General features: G+C 29.5%; 1 protein-coding gene across 4 annotated transcripts; it reads left to right on the plus strand.

The window, feature by feature from the left end:
- Window positions 1-1,633: 1,633 nt before the first annotated feature.
- Window positions 1,634-20,219, plus strand: LOC130670792 (putative mediator of RNA polymerase II transcription subunit 26). 4 transcript variants are annotated; one of them, XM_057474321.1, is made up of 10 exons: window positions 1,634-1,856; window positions 3,128-3,735; window positions 3,933-5,928; window positions 6,065-6,169; window positions 7,972-8,076; window positions 8,268-8,412; window positions 9,891-14,173; window positions 14,274-14,343; window positions 15,441-16,216; window positions 16,326-20,219. In XM_057474321.1, exons 3-9 carry the CDS (start codon window positions 4,018-4,020, stop codon window positions 16,196-16,198), a joined length of 7,377 nt encoding a protein of 2,458 aa, XP_057330304.1. In that variant the 5' UTR covers window positions 1,634-1,856; window positions 3,128-3,735; window positions 3,933-4,017; the 3' UTR covers window positions 16,199-16,216; window positions 16,326-20,219. The 4 variants fall into 4 exon arrangements, with proteins under 4 accessions (XP_057330304.1, XP_057330302.1, XP_057330301.1 ...); XM_057474319.1 differs by having other exon boundaries at window positions 1,634-2,086; window positions 15,441-20,219; XM_057474318.1 differs by having other exon boundaries at window positions 15,441-20,219.
- Window positions 20,220-20,655: the final 436 nt, after the last annotated feature.

Below are 20,655 nucleotides of genomic sequence, written 5' to 3' on the forward strand. Positions count from 1 at the left end.
AATATAATTGAGCGATATTTTACATTTTTTTTTGTTAAACTTTTTAAAAAATCGAGTCAGTCGAAAAATGTTAATGACTTTTGTTTTATGATAAAAACTATTAAAAATTTATTTTTCTTCCTTTGTATCCAATAATTAAATAAAATGTAATTTTTCTTTATGTAAATTACTTACAAAAAAATTTAATTGAATCAAATTCATTTAATATCCAAAAAATTTTTTTTTTCCTTATCTAGGGGGTACCCAATTTTGCCCGCAAAAATATAATTTTGTTTTTAACGGCAACTGAAAATTTTTTTCTATTTACTTCGAATACATAAAAAGAAAAAAATATTTAGGGTAAAAGTACCATTTGTGGCCACTGCCCCATTTTTGGACCTTTAATACTTTATTTTAAATAATGAAAACGTATTAAAAAAAATTTCATTGCAACAGTGTGATAAAAATATCTTCAAACACATTTAAAAACTTAATTATGTTGTTGCGTATTTTACAAAATATTTTATTCAAAATTTCTAAGTGACCAAAACTGGCCCTAAAGTGGCCAAAAACGGTACTTCTGCCGTAGCGTATTTAAGTCCTTGAAAACTTAGTATTTCCTTAAGTATCCCGTTTTGCCCCCCACCCCCTATATTTTCAAAAGTTTTTCAAATTAAATTTAAATCTAAACTTAATTTTATTAATATAATTTTTAAAATAACTATTTAAATATTAATATAAATGATCCTGAAGTTAGCCGACGACTAATAATTTTTGGATTTTATTTTAGACAGTAAATTATAAAAAAAAAAAATTTGAAAAAATTGCACCTGTAGTTTTTTGAATTTTCTACATGTGCATTTTTTGATTTTTTTTTTTTTTTTGAAATTTAAATGTTCAAAATAAAATCCAAAAATTTTTAATTGTCTGCTAACTTCAGGATCGTTAATATTAACAATAATAATAAATATTAATGATAACAATAATTATTATTATTTATGATAGTAAAATTAGCAGACATTTAAAATTAAAAAAAATTATTTTTAACAGATAAATAATGAAAAAAAAATATTTCCAAAAAAATGCACATGTCGGAAATTTCATAAACTATACGTGCAATTTTTCAAAATATTTTTTTTAATATTTATTTTTTTGTTAAAAAAAATCAAAAAATTTTTAAATGTCTGCTAACTTTATTGTCATTATTATATGATACTGAAGTTAGCAGACGTCTAATAATTTTTGGATTTTTTTTTAGACGATAAAAAATTTAAAAAAATTATTTGAAAAAATTGCACCTGTAGTTTTTAAAATTTTCTACATGTGCATATTTTTATATTATTTTTTTGCAGTTGATTTATTAAAAAACGAAAATTCAAAAATTTTTAAATGTCTGCTAACATCAGGATCATATTATTATTCATTATTTGAATTCAAAAACTGTAGAACTAAAGTATTTAAAGGTCCCGCCATCTATCAATAAAATAAAAAACCAATTTGCGCAATAAAGTTACGCGCAATCTATCAAAGGTAATGATAAATAAAAATAACTAGAAAGTAATAATAGGGACTTTAATATAGGTACGATATTATAGAAATATATCAACGCATAATATTGGCGAAATTGTAAAATATATTATGGCCGTTGCCACCTTACAGCGAAACGCGTATACGGAACTGTCGTGATACGAAAATTCTACTGTCTGTCAAGTTATTATTACCAAATAGATTATTGTGTACGTGGTGTATTTAATAATTAACAGTGTTACAACAATAAACCACATTGAGGATTTAAGTGTAAATAAATATAAATAATATAGTGTGTAAATTAATACACCAAGGCAACAACACGGGTGGCTAAACGCGCGTTCGCGGAGGTAATATTGATGATTTAACGTTGCGACGCTATTAGCATCTATATCATTTTTTATAAAAGTATTGAAAAATTTAGTGTTACCAATATATTTATTAATTATTTATCATATATATTAGTGTAACTGAGCGGGATTTTCTTTTGTTTACGCCTTGTCACTTGTGCTTTTGTTGTGTGTAACCGCGCGCCGCACTGCTCTAGGTCCAGTAGCTGATGCTCCTTTTGCTTGTGTTGGTAATTGTGGACCGTGTTATAATACACGTACGCGAACTATCACATACTCATTTCCTTTATTATAACCTCAAAATAATCTTCCAGATGTCTATTTTTTTATAATAAATATCTTTATTTTAACTCTACTGTCTCTAATTCAAATTATAACTCATCAATTCATTTAATTATTTATCTTTCTTTCATTTTCTTTATTATTTATCATCACTGCAATTATTTATGTCAACATACTGTGTTGATCTAGTCATTTTCATCAACAATATTCATTTTATTATTTATTCCATTCTACATTTTTTTTTCCTAAATTTGTTATGACTCAAATTAGCCGACGTCTAATAATTTTTAAAAATCAATAAATAAAAAAAATATTTGAAAAAATTGCACTTGGTCTTTTAAATTTTTTGCATGTGAATATTTTTAGTTTTTTTTTATTCAAATTTAATTGTTGAAAAAAATCAAAAATTTTTGAATTGTCTCCTCACTTCAGTAAAAAAAATAAATTCTATGAATGATCCTGAAGTTAGCAAGCAATCGTCAATTTTCGAATTTCGTTTTTGATCTTTTAAAATAAAAAAAAAAAGAAACCAAAAATATGCACGTAGAAAATTTAATAAACTATAAGTGCAATTTTTCAAAATTTTTTTTTTTATAATTCAGATTTTATAAAAATCCAAAAATTATTCGACGGTTAACTTCAGAATCATCTTCTATGAGTGTAAATTTAGCAGACAATTTTTGAATTACATACAAAAAATTGAACAATTAAATTAAAAAAAAAAAATTTATTTTACTTTGAAATTTTAAAATTTGATGTCCGCCAACTTTACTGTCATTTAAAATTTTAAAATACTTGTAGACATGCTGCTACTTTCCCTAGTTTTTTTTGTATTTATTTAAGATCAAGATTAAGATCTAAAAGAACCTTACGACCTTTTACCTTTTGTCCCTCATTAACTTCCATTATGAAAATTTTAAGAAGTTTAAAAGTACAGTCTAAGGATGAAGATAAGCGATAATAAAAATCTATATTATTTACTGTTTCAGAATCAAGATGAATATTGAATAAAAAAAAAAAAGGAACAATTGATAAGAAATAATCCGGAGAGGCCGAGAATCAAATGCCAAAATATAAAGAAAAAGTGATGCAAAGACTTATTGATAATTAAACAATCAAACAATGTCAGCAAATTACTTCGCAGTTTTAGATTTAGGATAGGCTCGTAGGCCACATGACATATATTTGGGAAAGTCATATCATATATATTGCTTGCAAAAGTAATAGAAGAAAAAAAAAGGACTAATGGACACAAATAAATATAGGCAATAATTAACGTCTGTTCTCATATTTTCAATGGATAAAAAGTTCACTGTAGAAGATATTAAAAAAAAATATATCAAGACTACAGATTACACATGGCTAGTGATAAAAATATCGAGTGAATTTGAAGGTATTGAGTCGATATTAACTACTGGACATGGTGATAATTGTGGTAAAAATTAAACAATGATTATTGTATGATTGATGTTGAGGTAAAATAATAAAATTACATGAATGTCAGGAACAGGCGACGTGGGTCGCAGACGCGTTGAGTGGCGCCGCAACGCAAACACAAATAAACTAAATTAATAAACAAATTAACTTAACATTGAAGGTAAGTAATAAGTACTGACTAAATATTTATTTAAAATATATAAGTACGGTGGTCAATGGATGTTAAACTTGATGAATCTCACTTTAAATAGCTTACGACAAGTTGACTCTATTTAAAGCTCAAAGTTAAACATCTGGAAATTTAAAACGGTATAATTTATGGCACTAAAGACAGGTATGTTGTATTGTAATTCTCAGGTATAAAATATCCATTTCGGAGGAGAATAAAATTTGCTGAAAAGGTGGCTGTTCGCTACCTAGGATTACGAGGTGCTGCGTGGGCATGCAGCAGCCTCAGACACGCCCTCTCCTCGGGGACTCTGTATCCTCTACAACTTCCCCGACAACAAGACGCGGTAATTCAGTGGCTGTTTTTACCCATCAACAGCTGCAGCAACTACAACAATTACAGGCACAAAATTCAACTGGACAGCCATTGACATTTGCACTGCAACAATCATCAAACAATGGACAAGATCAAACAAACGCTTCGGCGACTGGAAATCACATAGTTTATTTAAATCAGTTGAGCCAACTGAATCAAAATACCATAAACTCCTCGGGGACTGGTATGGGCCTACCCCCGGCCGGCCCCACTTTTGGGGTGGGCCTTAATATGGGATTGCCACTGTCATTATTAAATACCAGTCTTACATCATTAACTTCAAATGTTATAACAACGTCTAATCCTCTGCTCAATATTGGACTACCCAACATTAATCAGGGTATAGCGACTGTAAATACGGACATAAATACATTGAATGCATTGAATTCAACTTTGAATTCAAATTTACCTTCCAACAGTATTAGCAATGGATTAGCTGGTCTTGCGCAGGATATTAATGCCATTAATTCAGGTATTAATCGGTTAAATACTCTTAATTCATCTACATTAAGTTCGGGGCTCTCTAACATAAACTCTGGTTTAAATCCAAACCTAAATCAAAATTTTACAACTTTAAATGCAAATGTTGGAGAAAATAATTCTGGTTTATCTAATTTGAATAATTTAAATTCAAGTCATAACACATCATCATCGAGCATAAACCAAAATTTCAACAGATCACTTAATGTGTTAGCCGGAATTACACCCAGCAGTTTGAGTTCCTGTAATACTAATTTTCCATTTCAAACAATACAAAGTATACAGAGTATTGCACCTCATATTGTTGGCTCAAGTGTTAATCAAGTACCTAGTTCAGCAATACAGCATTCAAATTCAAGTGGTGTATCAATATCTCATAGTTCAAATTTAGCTCTCAGTTCAAATGTATACACGAGTACATCAAATACTCCAATATTGTCAACAACAGCAAGTGCTAATCAGTCTTCAAATTTAAACCATAATCAAAGTATACATTTAGGAGTTATGCATACAAACCAGCCAAATGTATCAGCAACAAATGTATCACATTTTTCAACTGTCAATGATCCGATAAATACATTAAGTCATATTTCTGGAATTGGTACATCACATAATACTGGTTTTCAAACACAACGACAATTTTCACAAGCTCCCAATTCAAATTTAGGCGGTTCAATAAATATATCTGGTAATAATCAAACGTCCAATACTGTTAAAACTGTGCAAAATATCCAAACTCAAAATATTAGTTCACCAGGAAGCCCATTTTCAATGCCACTTAAAAGTCCAGCATCAAATATCGCACCACCAACACCGAGCCCAAGTCCTAATCGGGTTTTATTGCGTAGTCCGGCGTCAAATTCCATCCAATCAAACAGAAACAGTCCGAGCCCGGTAGCAACATCAAATAGCAATTTCAGTATGCAACTTCAGAGTCCAATGCAGAGTCCAATGAGCGTAGGACAGATACAGAGTCCAGCACCGAGTCCATATCCACCCGCTAAAAGTCCTCATCATTTAGGATCAAATACAACATTAAATAATAGAAGTCCTGCACCTGGTGGAAGTCCAGGGCCGCCGGTAGTTAGGCCTAATACACCGATACTTCAACAAGGAATGCAAGTGCTGCAAATAATTGGTACACCACAGGGTTACCAACAAGCCTCATCTCAATTAGTCACACGAACGCATCTTTTTGGCAATCAACAGATTCAAATAGCTACGGCAAAGCCTGCCAAGCAGCCGCCGCAAATATTACCCAAGCCTCCCAATCAACAAGGAGTTTCAACCCAACAAAAACAACGAGTGACAACGACTATTACTAATCAAGTAATTTATTCAACTATTATTACTTATTTTTATTTTTACTACAGAACTCTAATTCTCTTTATTGTAAAATACTATTATATATTATTATTGATTACTAGTTCTAGTTATTTATATTTATACTATTTAAAATAAATAGGTGACACAGCAAACACAACCACAATTAGTGTTAGCTAGTCCTCAACAAAATCCAAATGCGACAGCTACAATGATACCTACAGCACAAGGTCTTTTATTAAATCAGGTAATTGCAATTTTTAATTTGAAATAACTCATTTGTAAATACACGCAATCATTACCCAATTTAACAATAACACCATTGCCATTATTATCATCATGGTCATCATATTAATCCTCTTTTAACAAACCCTGTCCGGTTGTATGTAAATATTCCTTCACTTGATACTCCGATACTCAAGGCATGGTGGCCACATTTATGGAAAACCTGGAAATGTCAAGGAATTATAAATATACTGGAGAAGTCAGGGAATTATAAATTTACTGGAGAAGTCAGGGAAATGTCAGGGAATTTCGTCACAAAGCTGGAAAAATTTTCACTTTCTTTCTTTTGACTGAAAAAATCCGACAAATTTAGTTTTCTGTCAAAACTGTTGAAAAAGTGACGCGGCGCGAATGCGGTTGTAAAACCATCGAAAAAAAATTAGTAGAAATTAATTCCAATAGCGGAGAAATGAAGCAGTTAGAATTATCAAGGCTGTTAGAAAAAAAAAGTCTTAGTAGAAACCAATCACCAGGATCTTCAAGCTCTTAACATCCATATTGACAAGTTAAAAAACTAAAAACATTAAATGTATACGTACGGAATGAACTAATAAGTTTCACTATATTTATTATTCGCGTAAGGTAAAAGCCCCTATACTTGCTCAGTACCATTGGTCGCTTACTTTAACTGTTTAAGGCGTTTTTTTATAATTTTTATAAAAAAAAATTACAACTAAAAATATTATTATTGATAAATAATTATTTGTGAATCTAAATATATTAAAATATCATGTATCAAATTATTTTATAATAGATTATAAATTTAAATTAAATGACTGTTTTCAAAATCGCGCAAAGCCGGGCATTTTTTACTTTAACGTTCATTCGTTAGATTAAATTTAGGGTACGTCAAATTTTTTTCGAATTGTTATAACTAAATCTTATTAAATACATTTTTAAAATTCATGAAATTTTATATTATGAAAAAATAAAGTAGTATAATTTATAAATTATTTGTCCAAATCAATAAACTTATCATAGTTTAATTGATATTGTCTTTGAGCGACTATAGGGCCATGTGTTGGTCGAGTAATGGTACATGACAACTTTTAGTGAGCGACTATGGGTACACTCAAGGAGCTTATTTAAAAAATTGATAATAATTCATTATCAAGATTATTCTTCAAACTTAAATTTTATTCTAATACTCGAAACTTCAAAAAATAACTATAAAAAAAAATCTGGTTTTTCATTTTATTTATTAATTTATATTGAGTGATTTAATTTTACTCCAATGAAAAGTGAGCGGGTATAGGGGCTTTTACCTTACTTCATTAATACTTTATTAATATTCTATGAAATATTCTTATTTATGAAATTTATTCTAGTGAAAATGAAAAATTTATTTATATTTTATTATAGAGTAAGTTATTATATAAAAATATGGATTTCAAATCAAAAATAAAAAATTATTCATTTAATAAATTAAAAAAAAACAATGAACATTGACAAATAATAAAAAAAAGTTTCATTTAACGACAATGATCAATTATTGATTAAACTGACTTATGCCATTTTATTTTAAATTAAATAAATATTTCCAATGATTTAATATTATGACACATAGTCAGAGAATTTTTGAATCATTTGACTGGAATACCTGGAAAAGTCAGGGAATTTAAATCTCCAATATCTGTGGCCACCATGTCAAAATTGCTTAACACTCACAAGCTTATTGAACCTCCTGTCAATAACAAAATAATAATCGAACTTAAAAAAATCATGGGTGCTGATAAAGGTTTTATCATTGGGTTTGGTACATAGGTTTTGCCGTCATCTGGACCTGTTATTGTGCAGCAACAACCCGGCGGCGTTCAATTAATACTCCGAGCACCAGCTAATGCTCAGCAGCAAACGCATACTGCACAGGTGATGGTTTCACTCATTGTCCATTTTTTATCATCATTAACGTTTGTAATTTATGCAATTGAACGTTTTCATCTACACAATCATCGCTTAATAATTATCATCAAATGCGCTATCCAATATTTATTTTATTTATTTACTTTTTTAATTAATCAGGGAACAATTATATTTATTGACGAGTTTTTAATTTATAGCTGACTCAGCAACAGCTTGTAAGAGTTGTCACAGCACAAGGTATGCAGTTGCAAGGACTTACGCCGACATTCTTTGCCGTTCCAAATGGTTTCTCATCACCAGCTCCTCCCGTACTTAGGCATACTCCCACGAGTCCCGCACCCGGTAATTTTAATTTAAAAATATCAACATTATACATTAGGGTGGTCGTTGAAAATCAAATTTTCTCAAGCGCCCCATAAAAAGCTTCTTTTTAGTGAAAAAATACCTGAGAAATTTCGTTTTTTCTTTTCAAGTAAAAAAAACACGTGCCGCAGGACGATCAAAGTTCATTTTTCAATACCAAAGCGGTTTTTTTTAAATATCTCATGAAATATGCAGATTAAAGGAAAAACTCATAGGAACAATGTTGTAGGAAATTAAATTTTTAACAAAAAAGGTCATGTTCATTTTTTTTATAAAATGTGTATTTATGAAGATATTTTAAAAAAACTTTTTTAGATCTTATCAATTGAGCATTTCAAGGATTACGAATGTTTAAAATAACGGTTTTTCTTAAATATAGACAACTTTATATCTTATAACATATCAATAATTAATGCTTGTTATAGTTTATATATAAAGTAAAAGCCCCTATACCCGCTCACTTTTCATTGGAGTGAGATTAAATCACTCAATATAAATTAATAAATAAAATGAAAAACCAGATTTTTTTTTATAGTTATTTTTTGAAGTTTCGAGTATTAGAATAAAATTTAAGTTTGAAGAATAATCTTGATAATTAATTATTATCAATTTTTTAAATAAGCTCCTTGAGTGTACCCATAGTCGCTCACTAAAAGTTGTCATGTACCATTACTCGACCAACACATGGCCCTATAGTCGCTCCAAGACAATATCAATTAAACTACGATAAGTTTATTGATTTGGACAAATAATTTATAAATTATACTACTTTATTCTTTCATAATATTAAATTTCATGAATTTAAAAAATGTATTTAATAAGATATAGTTATAACAATTCGAAAAAAATTTGACGTACCCTAAATTTAATCTAACGAATGAACGTTAAAGTAAAAAATGCCCGGCTTTGCGCGATTTTGAAAACAGTCATTTAATTTAAATTTATAATCTATTATAAAATAATTGGATACATGATATTTTAATATATTTATATTCACAAATAATTATTTATCAATAATAATATTTTTAGTTGTAATTTTTTTTTATAAAAATTATAAAAAACGCCTTAAACAGCTAAAGTGAGCGGCTAATGGTACTGAGCGGGTATAGGGGCTTTTATCTTCATAAATACATATTTTATAAAAAAAATGAGTATGACCTTTTTTATCAAGAATTTAATTTCCTACAAAATTGTTCCTGTAATTTTTTCCTTTAATCTGCATATTTAATGAGATATTTAAAAAAAACCGCGATTGTATCGAAAAATGAACTTTGATCTGAGGCACACGTTCTTTTTACTTAAAAAGAAACAACCAAATTCCCCAGGTATTTTTTCACTAAAAAAAAGCTTTTCATTGGTCGTGAGAAAATTGAATTTTTAACGACCACCCTATTATACATTTTATATAATAACCAGTAATTATTATTATTATTTTATTTTTGTTTCATATTATCCAGCAAATACAGCAAATAGCAACTCAATTGTGATACAAAATGCCATGGTACAGAGCCCTCAGTCTCAAATGAACCAAGTTAGCTCATCAAATACGAGTAATCATCTATCAAGCGCAGCGCAGAAACAACAAACGACAGTCGTTGATCAAAATTTATTGCCACCGCCCAAGAAGAAGGCTAAGAAAAAAAAGAAAGCTAAGAAAAAAGATGAAGACCCGCCCAAACTTGATCTTGCGAGCATAATGAAAATATCAGGAATTGGTGATGACGATGATATGTTCGATACAGACACTACGTTAGAATCGGAGCCACCGTCACAGATAAATGTTGAACAACCTGCAGTACAACATTTAGGTCAACTATCTCCGCATCCACAGATGTCTAACAGTACCCAAAATCTAACTCATCCTTCTCCAGTTAACACACCAAATATTCAAACTCCTCCGACGACGGATAATTTTGGTGGCAGTCAATTGGTAGCACAATTACAGATGCCAGTACAAAGTACTATCTCCGGTCATCTTCGGTTGGCTGTTGGTGAAGACGGTAGAGTCGTACTGCATCATACACCAGAACCCAATCAACCTGAACTAGATCAAGCAACTGCTCAAGCATTGATACGATCTCTTACCCAAGGCAATAGTCAAAATTCACAAATAATATCACAACTTCTTGGTCACGCACAAACACTAGCCCAACAAAACGTTCAATCTCAAGAGCCGGCGACTCCACCTCCAATAAATAGACATAAAAATATCATTAAAACTTCAAGTTCAAACATCAATCAAACATTTAATCAAGTTATAAATTCTACATCAACACCGACAGCAACTTCAATGTCTAATTCTTCTCAAATAAATGTTGGTAGCAAAGTTACTTACACTCACAATTCATCTAATGTACCTCAGTCTGGTAACACAACATTGAATGCTGTCAATCAGAGGAATATTGAATCTGGAGTTGTCACATCGTCATCGTCATCATCGACATCGTCAGTAAATAGTTTACAAGCCTCACAAATTACCAAAAATATCCAATCACTTAATGCAGGGGTACAGTTATCAAATGCAGGCATTCATATTGCTGTTGGACCCATGTCTCCAAAGTCCGGATGTAATTTATTTAGTGAACAACAACAATCTGGAAAAATGATTAATCAGCAAAGCAACGTTGGACAACAGACTGTGATAAATACTTCTTCTATGAAGAAAACAACAACACAGTCAGTGATGCAGAACACAGCTGGCAATACAAATATTAGGCAGAATGTTATTAAATCACAGCAACAAGCTGGTCAACAAGTTGGTCAACAAGTACAAATTGGTCAAGGAAATACTGTAGTAAATCGCACTGTTCATGTTGTGAAAAATGCTCGCACTGTTTTACAGCACAAAAATCAACATGAAAAACATCAAACTCAACAGCAAACTAATGAGCAAATAAATCAACAAAATTTACAACAAATTTCTACCCAAACTATTCAATCGTTGAATGTCCAGCGGGTGCTTGAACAAAATCTTCATAAGATTACAGTCTCTGGTGTACAACACAATTCAATGAATTTAGTGCATCAAAATCCATCCAATAATTCCCAGCCAATGCAGATTCTTCAGTCTAATGATAATATTCATCAACAACAAGGGATCAATATTTTGACTCCTAATATTCAAAATGTTGATCAAAGTATTCATGGATTGATGGAAACTCAACGCAATCAGGAAATGGCCGAAGCATTACAGCATCAACAGCAACAGCAGCAGCAGCAACAGCAGCAGCAGCAACAGCAGCAGCAACAGCAGCAGCAACAACAGCAGCAGCAACAACAGCAGCAGCAGCAACAACAACAACAACAGCAACAGCATCAACAATCAGTTTTAACAAATTTGGTTAATTTTAATTTACAACAACAACATCAGCAGCAACATCAACAAAAAATAATCGGAACAACAAATATTTCTTGTGGTAATAATCCACTTCAATGTGATGGTCAAAAAATAATCCATTCCCAACCTAGTGTACAACAGCAAAATATATTTTTTTCAAGTGATCCACATTTAGTGAATGTAACAACAACAACAAACGAACAACCTAAACAAGAAATTCAAAATGTAGATATGCTCAATTCACCTGCAACGAATATTTTTAATGCACCAAAAATAACACCAGAAATAGTTCATGCTCTAAGTAACTTAAATCCAAATGACCAAATATTGATAGCTCATCCAAACGGTCAAATGCAGCTTATAAATCAACAATCATTTCAACAATTATTGGCAGCTAATCAATTGAATACAACGCAACAGGTGACAAATCAAAATCAAACTCAAAAAATAGTTATCGGTGATACAGATTCATCCCAAAATCTTCAAGGTGTTCAAATAAATACACCAACAAGTCAAATAATTGTTAATAGTTCTGGTGGTGCACCAACGATACAAAATAATATTCAAAATATTGTTGTACAAGCAGCGCCTTCGCAAATGCCTCATCAAATTCAAATTCAAAATTCCGGTTTTCCGACTCAATTTATTGATAATCTTAACCAACAGCAAATTAGAAATCTTTCAAACAATCAACAAATAAATCAACAGCAGACACCGATCACAACACCAATAACAGCCAAGAAAACAAAAGTTGTGAAACGTAAAACTACCGCCGCAGCAGCTGCTGCTGCTGCAGCGGCCGCTTCTGTTTCTGCTTCTCAACCCCAAAATACCGGATACACAATGCAAGGAATTAAGACCGTTACTGTCTCACGTCCATCAATGACTGCTGTCACATCAACGACAATTACCACCGCAACAACGTCAACTACAAGTGTCAAAGCTGACGTAATAAACAAAGTTGTTGTTCAAACAACAACACCTCAAAGTACAAATACCAAAAGTGATAATCAGACTACTGGTAATAGAGTTACATCATCTGGCACTCCAGCGGCTTTGTCAACAAACGGACCAGTCACCCAAAGGGCTCCTAGATACATACAATTACCTCTACAGAAACAACAAATGCTGCGAAATATTCAGACCCAAATTCAAACAATTTTAAAGTCAAAGCCAATAACACAGAATGATCAATCCGTACTTACAAAACTTTATCAAGAGCATGATAAAATAGTTGCCAGTGGTAAAGTGGTAAGTGCGCCATCATTAACCATTCCAACAGGAACAGAAACAACATCACATTCTAGTATATCATCGCCAACGGTATTTTCAATCGCACAACCACTTTCTGCTGTTAAAACTCCAACGTCAACAGTTCAAACTCAAACACACAACACGACAACTATTCCTGCGACGATAAATACCCCGTGTGTTAATTCAAATATTAAAGATCTCGCTAGCAGTAGTGGTAATAATAATAATAATAGTAACAGTAATAATAGTAACAACAATAGTAATAATAATAATAATAATAATAATAATAATAATAATAATAATAATAATAATAATCATACCCCAGTCCCAGTGATAAGTAATGTAGTTGGACAGAGTATGCCGAATATATCAAGTACTAGTCTACATCCCCCTGCAAGTAATAATAAACAGCCACAGAAATTCTATCAAATTAATAATAATCAGCTAGTAAGTCCGTCCGCGTCAATCGCACCTAATTTTCCATCAACAAGTGCTCCGACCCCGCCAATACAAAGTATTGCACCAACTGTTGCAGTACCACAAGCTACTCAACAGCAAGTTTCAATACAACAGCAATCAACTCAATGTCAAACAGACCCACCTGACATTAAACCAGACATTCAGTTAATAAGTTCTATCAAACAAGAATTATTATCACCGGTTCAGGTACAAGTACAAACTTCACCACCAGCGACTTCACCCAGAGTACCCACGATTAATCAGAGAATTCAAAGTCCTATTAATATTTCCTGTAATACTAATAATAATAGTAATAGTAATAATAGTAATAATAATAATAATAATAAAATTCAAAGTCCTACGGGTACACCGGCTGTCAGTCCTAAACAAGGCGTTAAAAGACCAGCGACGAGTCCTATTTGTCGTCAAGTTAATCGCAGTGATATGATTGAAAAACAGTTGAAAATAGATCAAAGTGGTGCGACAAATCCAGATGTAAATACTCCTTTCCTTGATAAGCACAATGCCTGTCAGAGGCTTCTCAACTATCATTGCTTGAATGAACAAGTACTGAGTGCTAAGGATCTTGCTAAAGCTGATGAAATATTTGAGGAGACAGCTAAACATTTACTTAATAAATTTAATTCAATGGTCAATAAGTACACCTATCTTCTACTGATGGACAGTATGGTATGTATTCTGTTACTTAATATTATTTTATCGATTTGATATTATCACTGAGCAATCAACTGAGTTTATGTTATTTAATTAATCTTTTTTTTATTAATAGCGGGAAGTCAGAACGTCGGAACTGATGATGATTGATCGGATCTTTGTAAATGATGAAACTAAGGCCAATGGTAAGTATTATACTCATTATTGTTATTTTATTTTAGGAGTCAGAACTAAAAGGGTATGAGTGACACAATTTTTACGCTGGTTGGTGTCGAGTACTTAAAGCAATGGTATTCAAAAATTGAAAGTATAACTAGAAATAAAAATTTTGGTACCAATTCGAACTCTTAATAAAAATATTAAAGTTTGCCTCAATCCATTTTTCTATTTTCCATTTAAATAACACGGGAAAAAAAAAATTTATTTTTAGAATTTTCTAGCTCACAAACCAATCAATGGATTTTTATGCGCAATAAATCTTTTTGTAGAAAATTGAACGCTCTACAAAAAAAGTCTCTTATCATTTTTTGATAAATCCATCTGTTCAAAAGTTATTTAAGCTTAAAGTCAAATTTACAGTAAATTTTGAGATCTTTTCACGTTTCCGGCGAAACTATCAGTCTCATCACAAAATGTCATAGAATTTTTTTTGTAGATAATTTTATTCCTTACAAATTATTACGAATAAAGTTTTTCGAAATTCCGCATTGTTTTCTAGTTATTTTCATTTCAATGTCAAGCTTTTAAAAAAATAGATTTCTGATTGATTTTAATGGTAAAATAATCGAAATAAAAAAAAAATATGCGATAAAAGGGCACAATATTATTGCAAGCTTGTGTATTTACATATTTTTGTACTTACACGCACAAAATCCGTGGAAAAATGGCACAATACCATTACAAGTCTGTATTATTTTTTTAAATTTGATCACATTTCGTTAATTTCACACAATTATTTAATTATCTTTTTGATATTTTATGATATTCCACATCTATTAGTATCTTATTTATAGATATTTTGGCTTGCAATTATTTTATCACGGCTATTTTGTCGCGGGTCAAATGTTACGCAGCCCAAAACGATTGTCGATGAAAAAAAAAATTAAACGTCCTTTTGGCTTCGAGTTTCCTAAATCCAAAAGGGCGTATAAAAATATGTCCTTTTTGAAATAGTTACGCGATATCAGTTTTTAAAAATTGTCACTCACTCTCTTTCAGTTCTAACCCTTTTATTTCCATATTTTTCATTTTACAATAATAAAATTTATGATAATATTTGTAGAAGAGTTGAAGAAGGAAGAAAAGCCAATATTTCCAAAAGTAGAAGCAGATTCAATGGATGAGGGAAAAACACTACCGTCGTTATCAAATATTTCCGTTAAGAAAGAACTCGAGGACGATTTTTCTAGTATCGATACAGATTCCAAGTTGAATATAAAGCCATCGAGTAGTACGAGCGGTGATTACGACGAGTGGCTTGAGATCCAAAAGGAACTAGGAGTCTATCCATCAACCGGGGATTCCTCAAAGTGTAAAAACATGAACATAAGTGCTGGTGGTACTGGTGGTAGTGCTAGTGTAACTGGTACAATTATTAGACCATCGAGAATGGAAAGAACGCGAAATAACGGCGAAAGCCGTACAACAAATACCAGTAGTGCGGTGAGTGTTCAAAGTGCGAGTAATTTAAAGAACATATTTGAATCGGACTCATCGATGGGTTTAGATCGACGTTGGTGCAGCAGTGCGACAGAACTTGAACGTGATTTACTCGAAGATGCTGACAGTCTTGACGAGTTAGCATTTCATTCTCAAGTTCAATTGCCCCCCGTGTTATCCGGTGACGTTGACACCACTAACATTCTCGAGCATGATGATATCACAGCTCAAGTTCAATCTGCTATCGATAGTATTTTGAATCTCAAAAAAATGCCCTCCAGTTCGACGGCAACTGGCAGTGCAAGTGGTAGTACTGCCCAGACTAGTGAATCTAAAGACTCAGTACTTGATCAAGCGGTTCGTAGTATACTGGGCTCGTGACCCTCCTCGAAAAATAAAGTATGTTGAACATTCATTAAGAGTTAAATAATATTACCACACAATTATGTTTTTATCGTGTATTTATCACGTTACAAAAAAAGTTATTGATGATAAAAATTATTTGTAGTAACCAAGGATGATAATACGGTTGTAGCCACCACAATGTCTTTCACTAAAACATTTGGATTGACTTTTAATTTAACGTTTATTCCAACCGCAATTATCAGACTATTTATTTATTTTTTTTTTTTTCCATTTCACTATGGCAATAATTATTTATACACAAAATTGTACACTATCTTATTAATATATTAGTGGTAATTGGAGAATATATAAATATAATATGATAAAATAATGGAGAAAAAAATGAAAATTAACAAAAAAACACTGAGTAAGAATGAAAGAACAAATACGCCATCGTGTAACTTTAATGTTAGAAAAAAAAAAAAATGATGTACATGTGGTTAGGCAGATAGGTAACATATATATGTTTCTATCTGATATTTGTAATGTAATTTTGTAAAAAGAAGCTATTTAAAAATGATTTATCTGAATTTATATGTCAGTTTATTGGAATAAATAGTATGAGTATTCCATAATGGCAACTACGAATTGTACATATAATTTTTAAATTATATTATTATAATTATTATAATTAAAATAATTGATATTATTATTATTATTAATGTTATTATTATTATAATAATTGATATTATTATTAAAATTAATATTATTTTAGTTGAATTGGTGTAAAGCGATGGAAAAATTCCATTAAAAAAAATTTAATTAATCTTTGAGGGATTTTATTATAAATAATAATCATGGTTCTGTCAAAAGTTAAATCATTTATAAATAAAATAATGCGCACCCCGTACTTTTAAATTATTTATTTTTAAAATTTAAAATCAAAACTTCATTTTTTAAATCCATTGTATAAAAAAAATGCTTAAAAAAAAAAAAAAAACCAATATCTTAAAATGACTGATGATTAAAATTAATAATGAATGTTCGAAGTTATGCACTTTAGCTAAAAAAATGTAAAGAATAATTTTTTTTGTACAAATTGAAACATAAAGAAAAAGCAATTCGAGTATTATTAAATAAAATATATGATATATTAAATATATAATAATGATAATAATAATATTAATATAATAAATGAAAATATAAAATGTTAAGAGTAACAGATATACGTACAAGACCAACAGACATCACATTTACACAAGAAATTTTGATTTTTTTTATACTAAAAAATAAATTATTAATCAATACGATATGAAAAATTTTTATAATTACTCTCTATGTAATAAATGAAGTGTATTAAATATTACGGGGTGTGCAATTAAATAAAAATTTATATAATTAAATAATAAAAGTGAGGTAAAAGCCCCTATACAAGCTCAGTCATTAGTCGCTCACTTTAACTGTTTAATGCGTTTTTTTATAATTTTTATAAATAATTATTTGTGAATTTACATATATTTAAATATCATGTATCAAATTATTTTATAATAGATTATAAATTTAAATTACTGTTTTCAAAATCGCGCAAAGCCGGGCATTTTTTACTTTAACTATGGTGGCCACATTTCTGGAAAACCTGGAAATGGGGAACTATAAATATACTGGAAAGTCAGGGAAATGTCAGGGAATTTCGTCACAAAGCTGGAAAAATTTTCACTTTCTTTCTTTTGACTGAAAAAATCCGACAAATTTAGTTTTCTGTCAAAACTGTTCAAAAAGTGACGCGGCGCGAATGCGGTTGTAAAACCATCTGGAAAAAAAATTAGTAGAAATTGATTCCAATAGCGAAAAAATGAAGCAGTTAGAATTATCAAGGCTGTTAGAAAAAAAAGTCTTAGTAGAAACCAATCGCCAGGATCTTCAAGCTATTAACATCCATATTGACAAGTCAAAAAACTAAAAACATTAAATGTATACATAAGTAATGAACTAATAAGTTTCACTATATTTATTATTCGCGTACTTCATTAATACTTTATTAATATTCTATGAAACATTATTATTTATGAAATTTATTCTAGTGAAAATGAAAAATTTATTTATATTTTATTATAGAGTAAGTTATATAAAAATATGGATTTCAAATCAAAAATAAAAAATTATTCATTTAATAAATAAAAAAAAAACAATGAACATTGACAAATAATAAAAGAAAGTTTCATTTAACGACAATGATTAATTATTGATTAAACTGACTTATACCATTTTATTTTAAATTAAATAAATATTTCCAATGATTTAATATTACTTCACATAGTCAGGGAATTTTCGAATTGTTTGACTGGAATGCCTGGAAAACTCAGAGAATTTCCATTTCAAAAATCTGTGGCCACCATGTTTAACGTTCATTCGTTAGATTAAATTTAGGGCACGTCAAATTTTTTTCAAATTGTTATAACTATATCTTATTAAATACATTTTTAAAATTCATGAAATTTTATATTATGAAAGAATAAAGTAGTATAATTTATAAATTATTTGTCCAAATCAATAAACTTATCATAGTTTAATTGATATTGTCTTTGAGCGACTATAGGGCCATGTGTTGGTCGAATAATGGTACATGACAACTTTTAGTGAGCGACTATGGGTACACTCAAGGAGCTTATTTAAAAAATTAATAATAATTAATTATCAAGATTATTCTTCAAACTTAAATTTTATTCTAATACTCGAAACTTCAAAAAATAACTAAAAAAAAAAAATCTGGTTTTTCATTTTATTTATTAATTTATACTGAGTGATTTAATCTCACTCCAATGAAAAGTGAGCGGGTATAGAGGCTTTTACCTTAATTAAAAAATATTAAAAATATTTAAAAAAAATAAAAAGGAAGAACTAGATAAATATAACACTAGTTTAAAATATAAATTTTATTTAAAACGTTTTTTAAAAATAATTTATGATACAGGGACAGTCTGAAATTAAACTGAGAATCAAAGATACACGTTTTTTATATAGCTTTTAACATTTTACATACTTTTTGGCATCACATTTAATAATAAATGAATAGATGTGTGTAGATAGACTACTGTGTAAGAGAGTTTAACTGCGGGGAAAGGATTATTTTATACTTTTTCCGATCTTTTATCAATAACGCATCTTTTTTAATAATACACTAGAGCAAATTATTAATTTTATAAATATATATAAATATAAATATATAAAATAAAGAAAGGAAGAAAGTCGTATTAAGATTAAATGATAAATTTTATCTGTGCTAATTATTTTTTTAATTTTATTTATGCTACCGTTCGTGTATGCAATTTTAATTGATTAATTATGCTGTGACATTTTAAATACAATTTACCATTACATTAATTAAGTTTTTTAAAAGAGTAAGTAAATTAATTAATTTTTTAAAAAACTGTAAAGTTTTTTTTAAGGAATTGGAAATTTTAAATTAACGTCGCATCCTTTCGCCGGGTGTTCTCTCGATAATAATTTAAAATAAAAAAACAAAAACGACAACAAATCTTTTACATAATCTGCTATGTACAGAAAAGCATAATAATAATAATAATTAAAAGAAACAGTGTGATTTTTTTTTGGCAAAAGCAATCTAAGACTGAAAAAGTAGACAGAAAATAATAATTAAAAAAAACTAAATAAATGATTAATTAAAATGAAAACAACATGCAGAACTATTAGCGTAATTAAATTATAATTTGTAAATAAATGATAATAATAATGAATTAATTGCACCTAAAAACGGCAACTGCGACTTAATTATAATATATATATGTGGGCTCTGGCAGGATTTTTAAAAAGATGAATATATTAAAGTTTTGTTGTTCCTAATAAATTGCCGACATTTTGCCAGTATATAATTATTTTTATATATATACATACATATATATATTTTTTATTTATAACTGTATAACATCCACTTAATTAATTAATTAATTTATTATTAATAATATTATTATTATTTTTTAATTTAATTTAACAATCATTAAAGTTTAACATAATCATCATAATAATGTTATTTTATTTTAAATCTTTTTTTTTATATTCACATTCTACGTTTGAGTTTGTCTAATTTTTTTTCATCCCTCAAACGCAGCCCTGATTAAACAACTGAATTCGACCGAATTAAAAATTTTAATTCTGTTATATTCTGGCGAATTCCGCAAAACAGAATTGAACTGAATTGAAAATTTTAATTTGAATTAAACAGAATAAAAACGATTTAAAAATTTCAAATTCGTTTTAATTCAGTTCAATTCGGATTCAGAACCAGAAATTGGAGAATTATTTTTGAATTAATTAGAATTAAACCGAATAGAATTATTTAAATTCGTTTTAATTTTGACAAATTCTGGTTTTCCTGCCTAATTAGACAGAGTTAATTTTCAAGTTAGGTACCGGATTAACAGAATTAATCTGAATTGAATAGAATTAAAAATCTAATTCTGTTTAATTCGATCGAA

Source organism: Microplitis mediator, chromosome 7 (assembly GCF_029852145.1).
Source record: "Microplitis mediator isolate UGA2020A chromosome 7, iyMicMedi2.1, whole genome shotgun sequence".
In the NCBI taxonomy this organism is placed as follows: domain Eukaryota; kingdom Metazoa; phylum Arthropoda; class Insecta; order Hymenoptera; family Braconidae; genus Microplitis; species Microplitis mediator.

What these genes read in the sequence shown, in the direction of transcription:
- LOC130670792 (XM_057474319.1), top strand. Translation starts at nt 4,018, where the DNA reads ATGCAGCAGCCTCAGACACGCCCTCTCCTCGGGGACTCTGTATCCTCT. An exon ending in CAACGACTATTACTAATCAA is followed by an intron (nt 5,929 to 6,064) that starts GTAATTTATTCA and finishes TAAAATAAATAG; the next exon opens with GTGACACAGCAAACACAACC. An exon ending in TTCTACTGATGGACAGTATG is followed by an intron (nt 14,174 to 14,273) that starts GTATGTATTCTG and finishes TTTTATTAATAG; the next exon opens with CGGGAAGTCAGAACGTCGGA.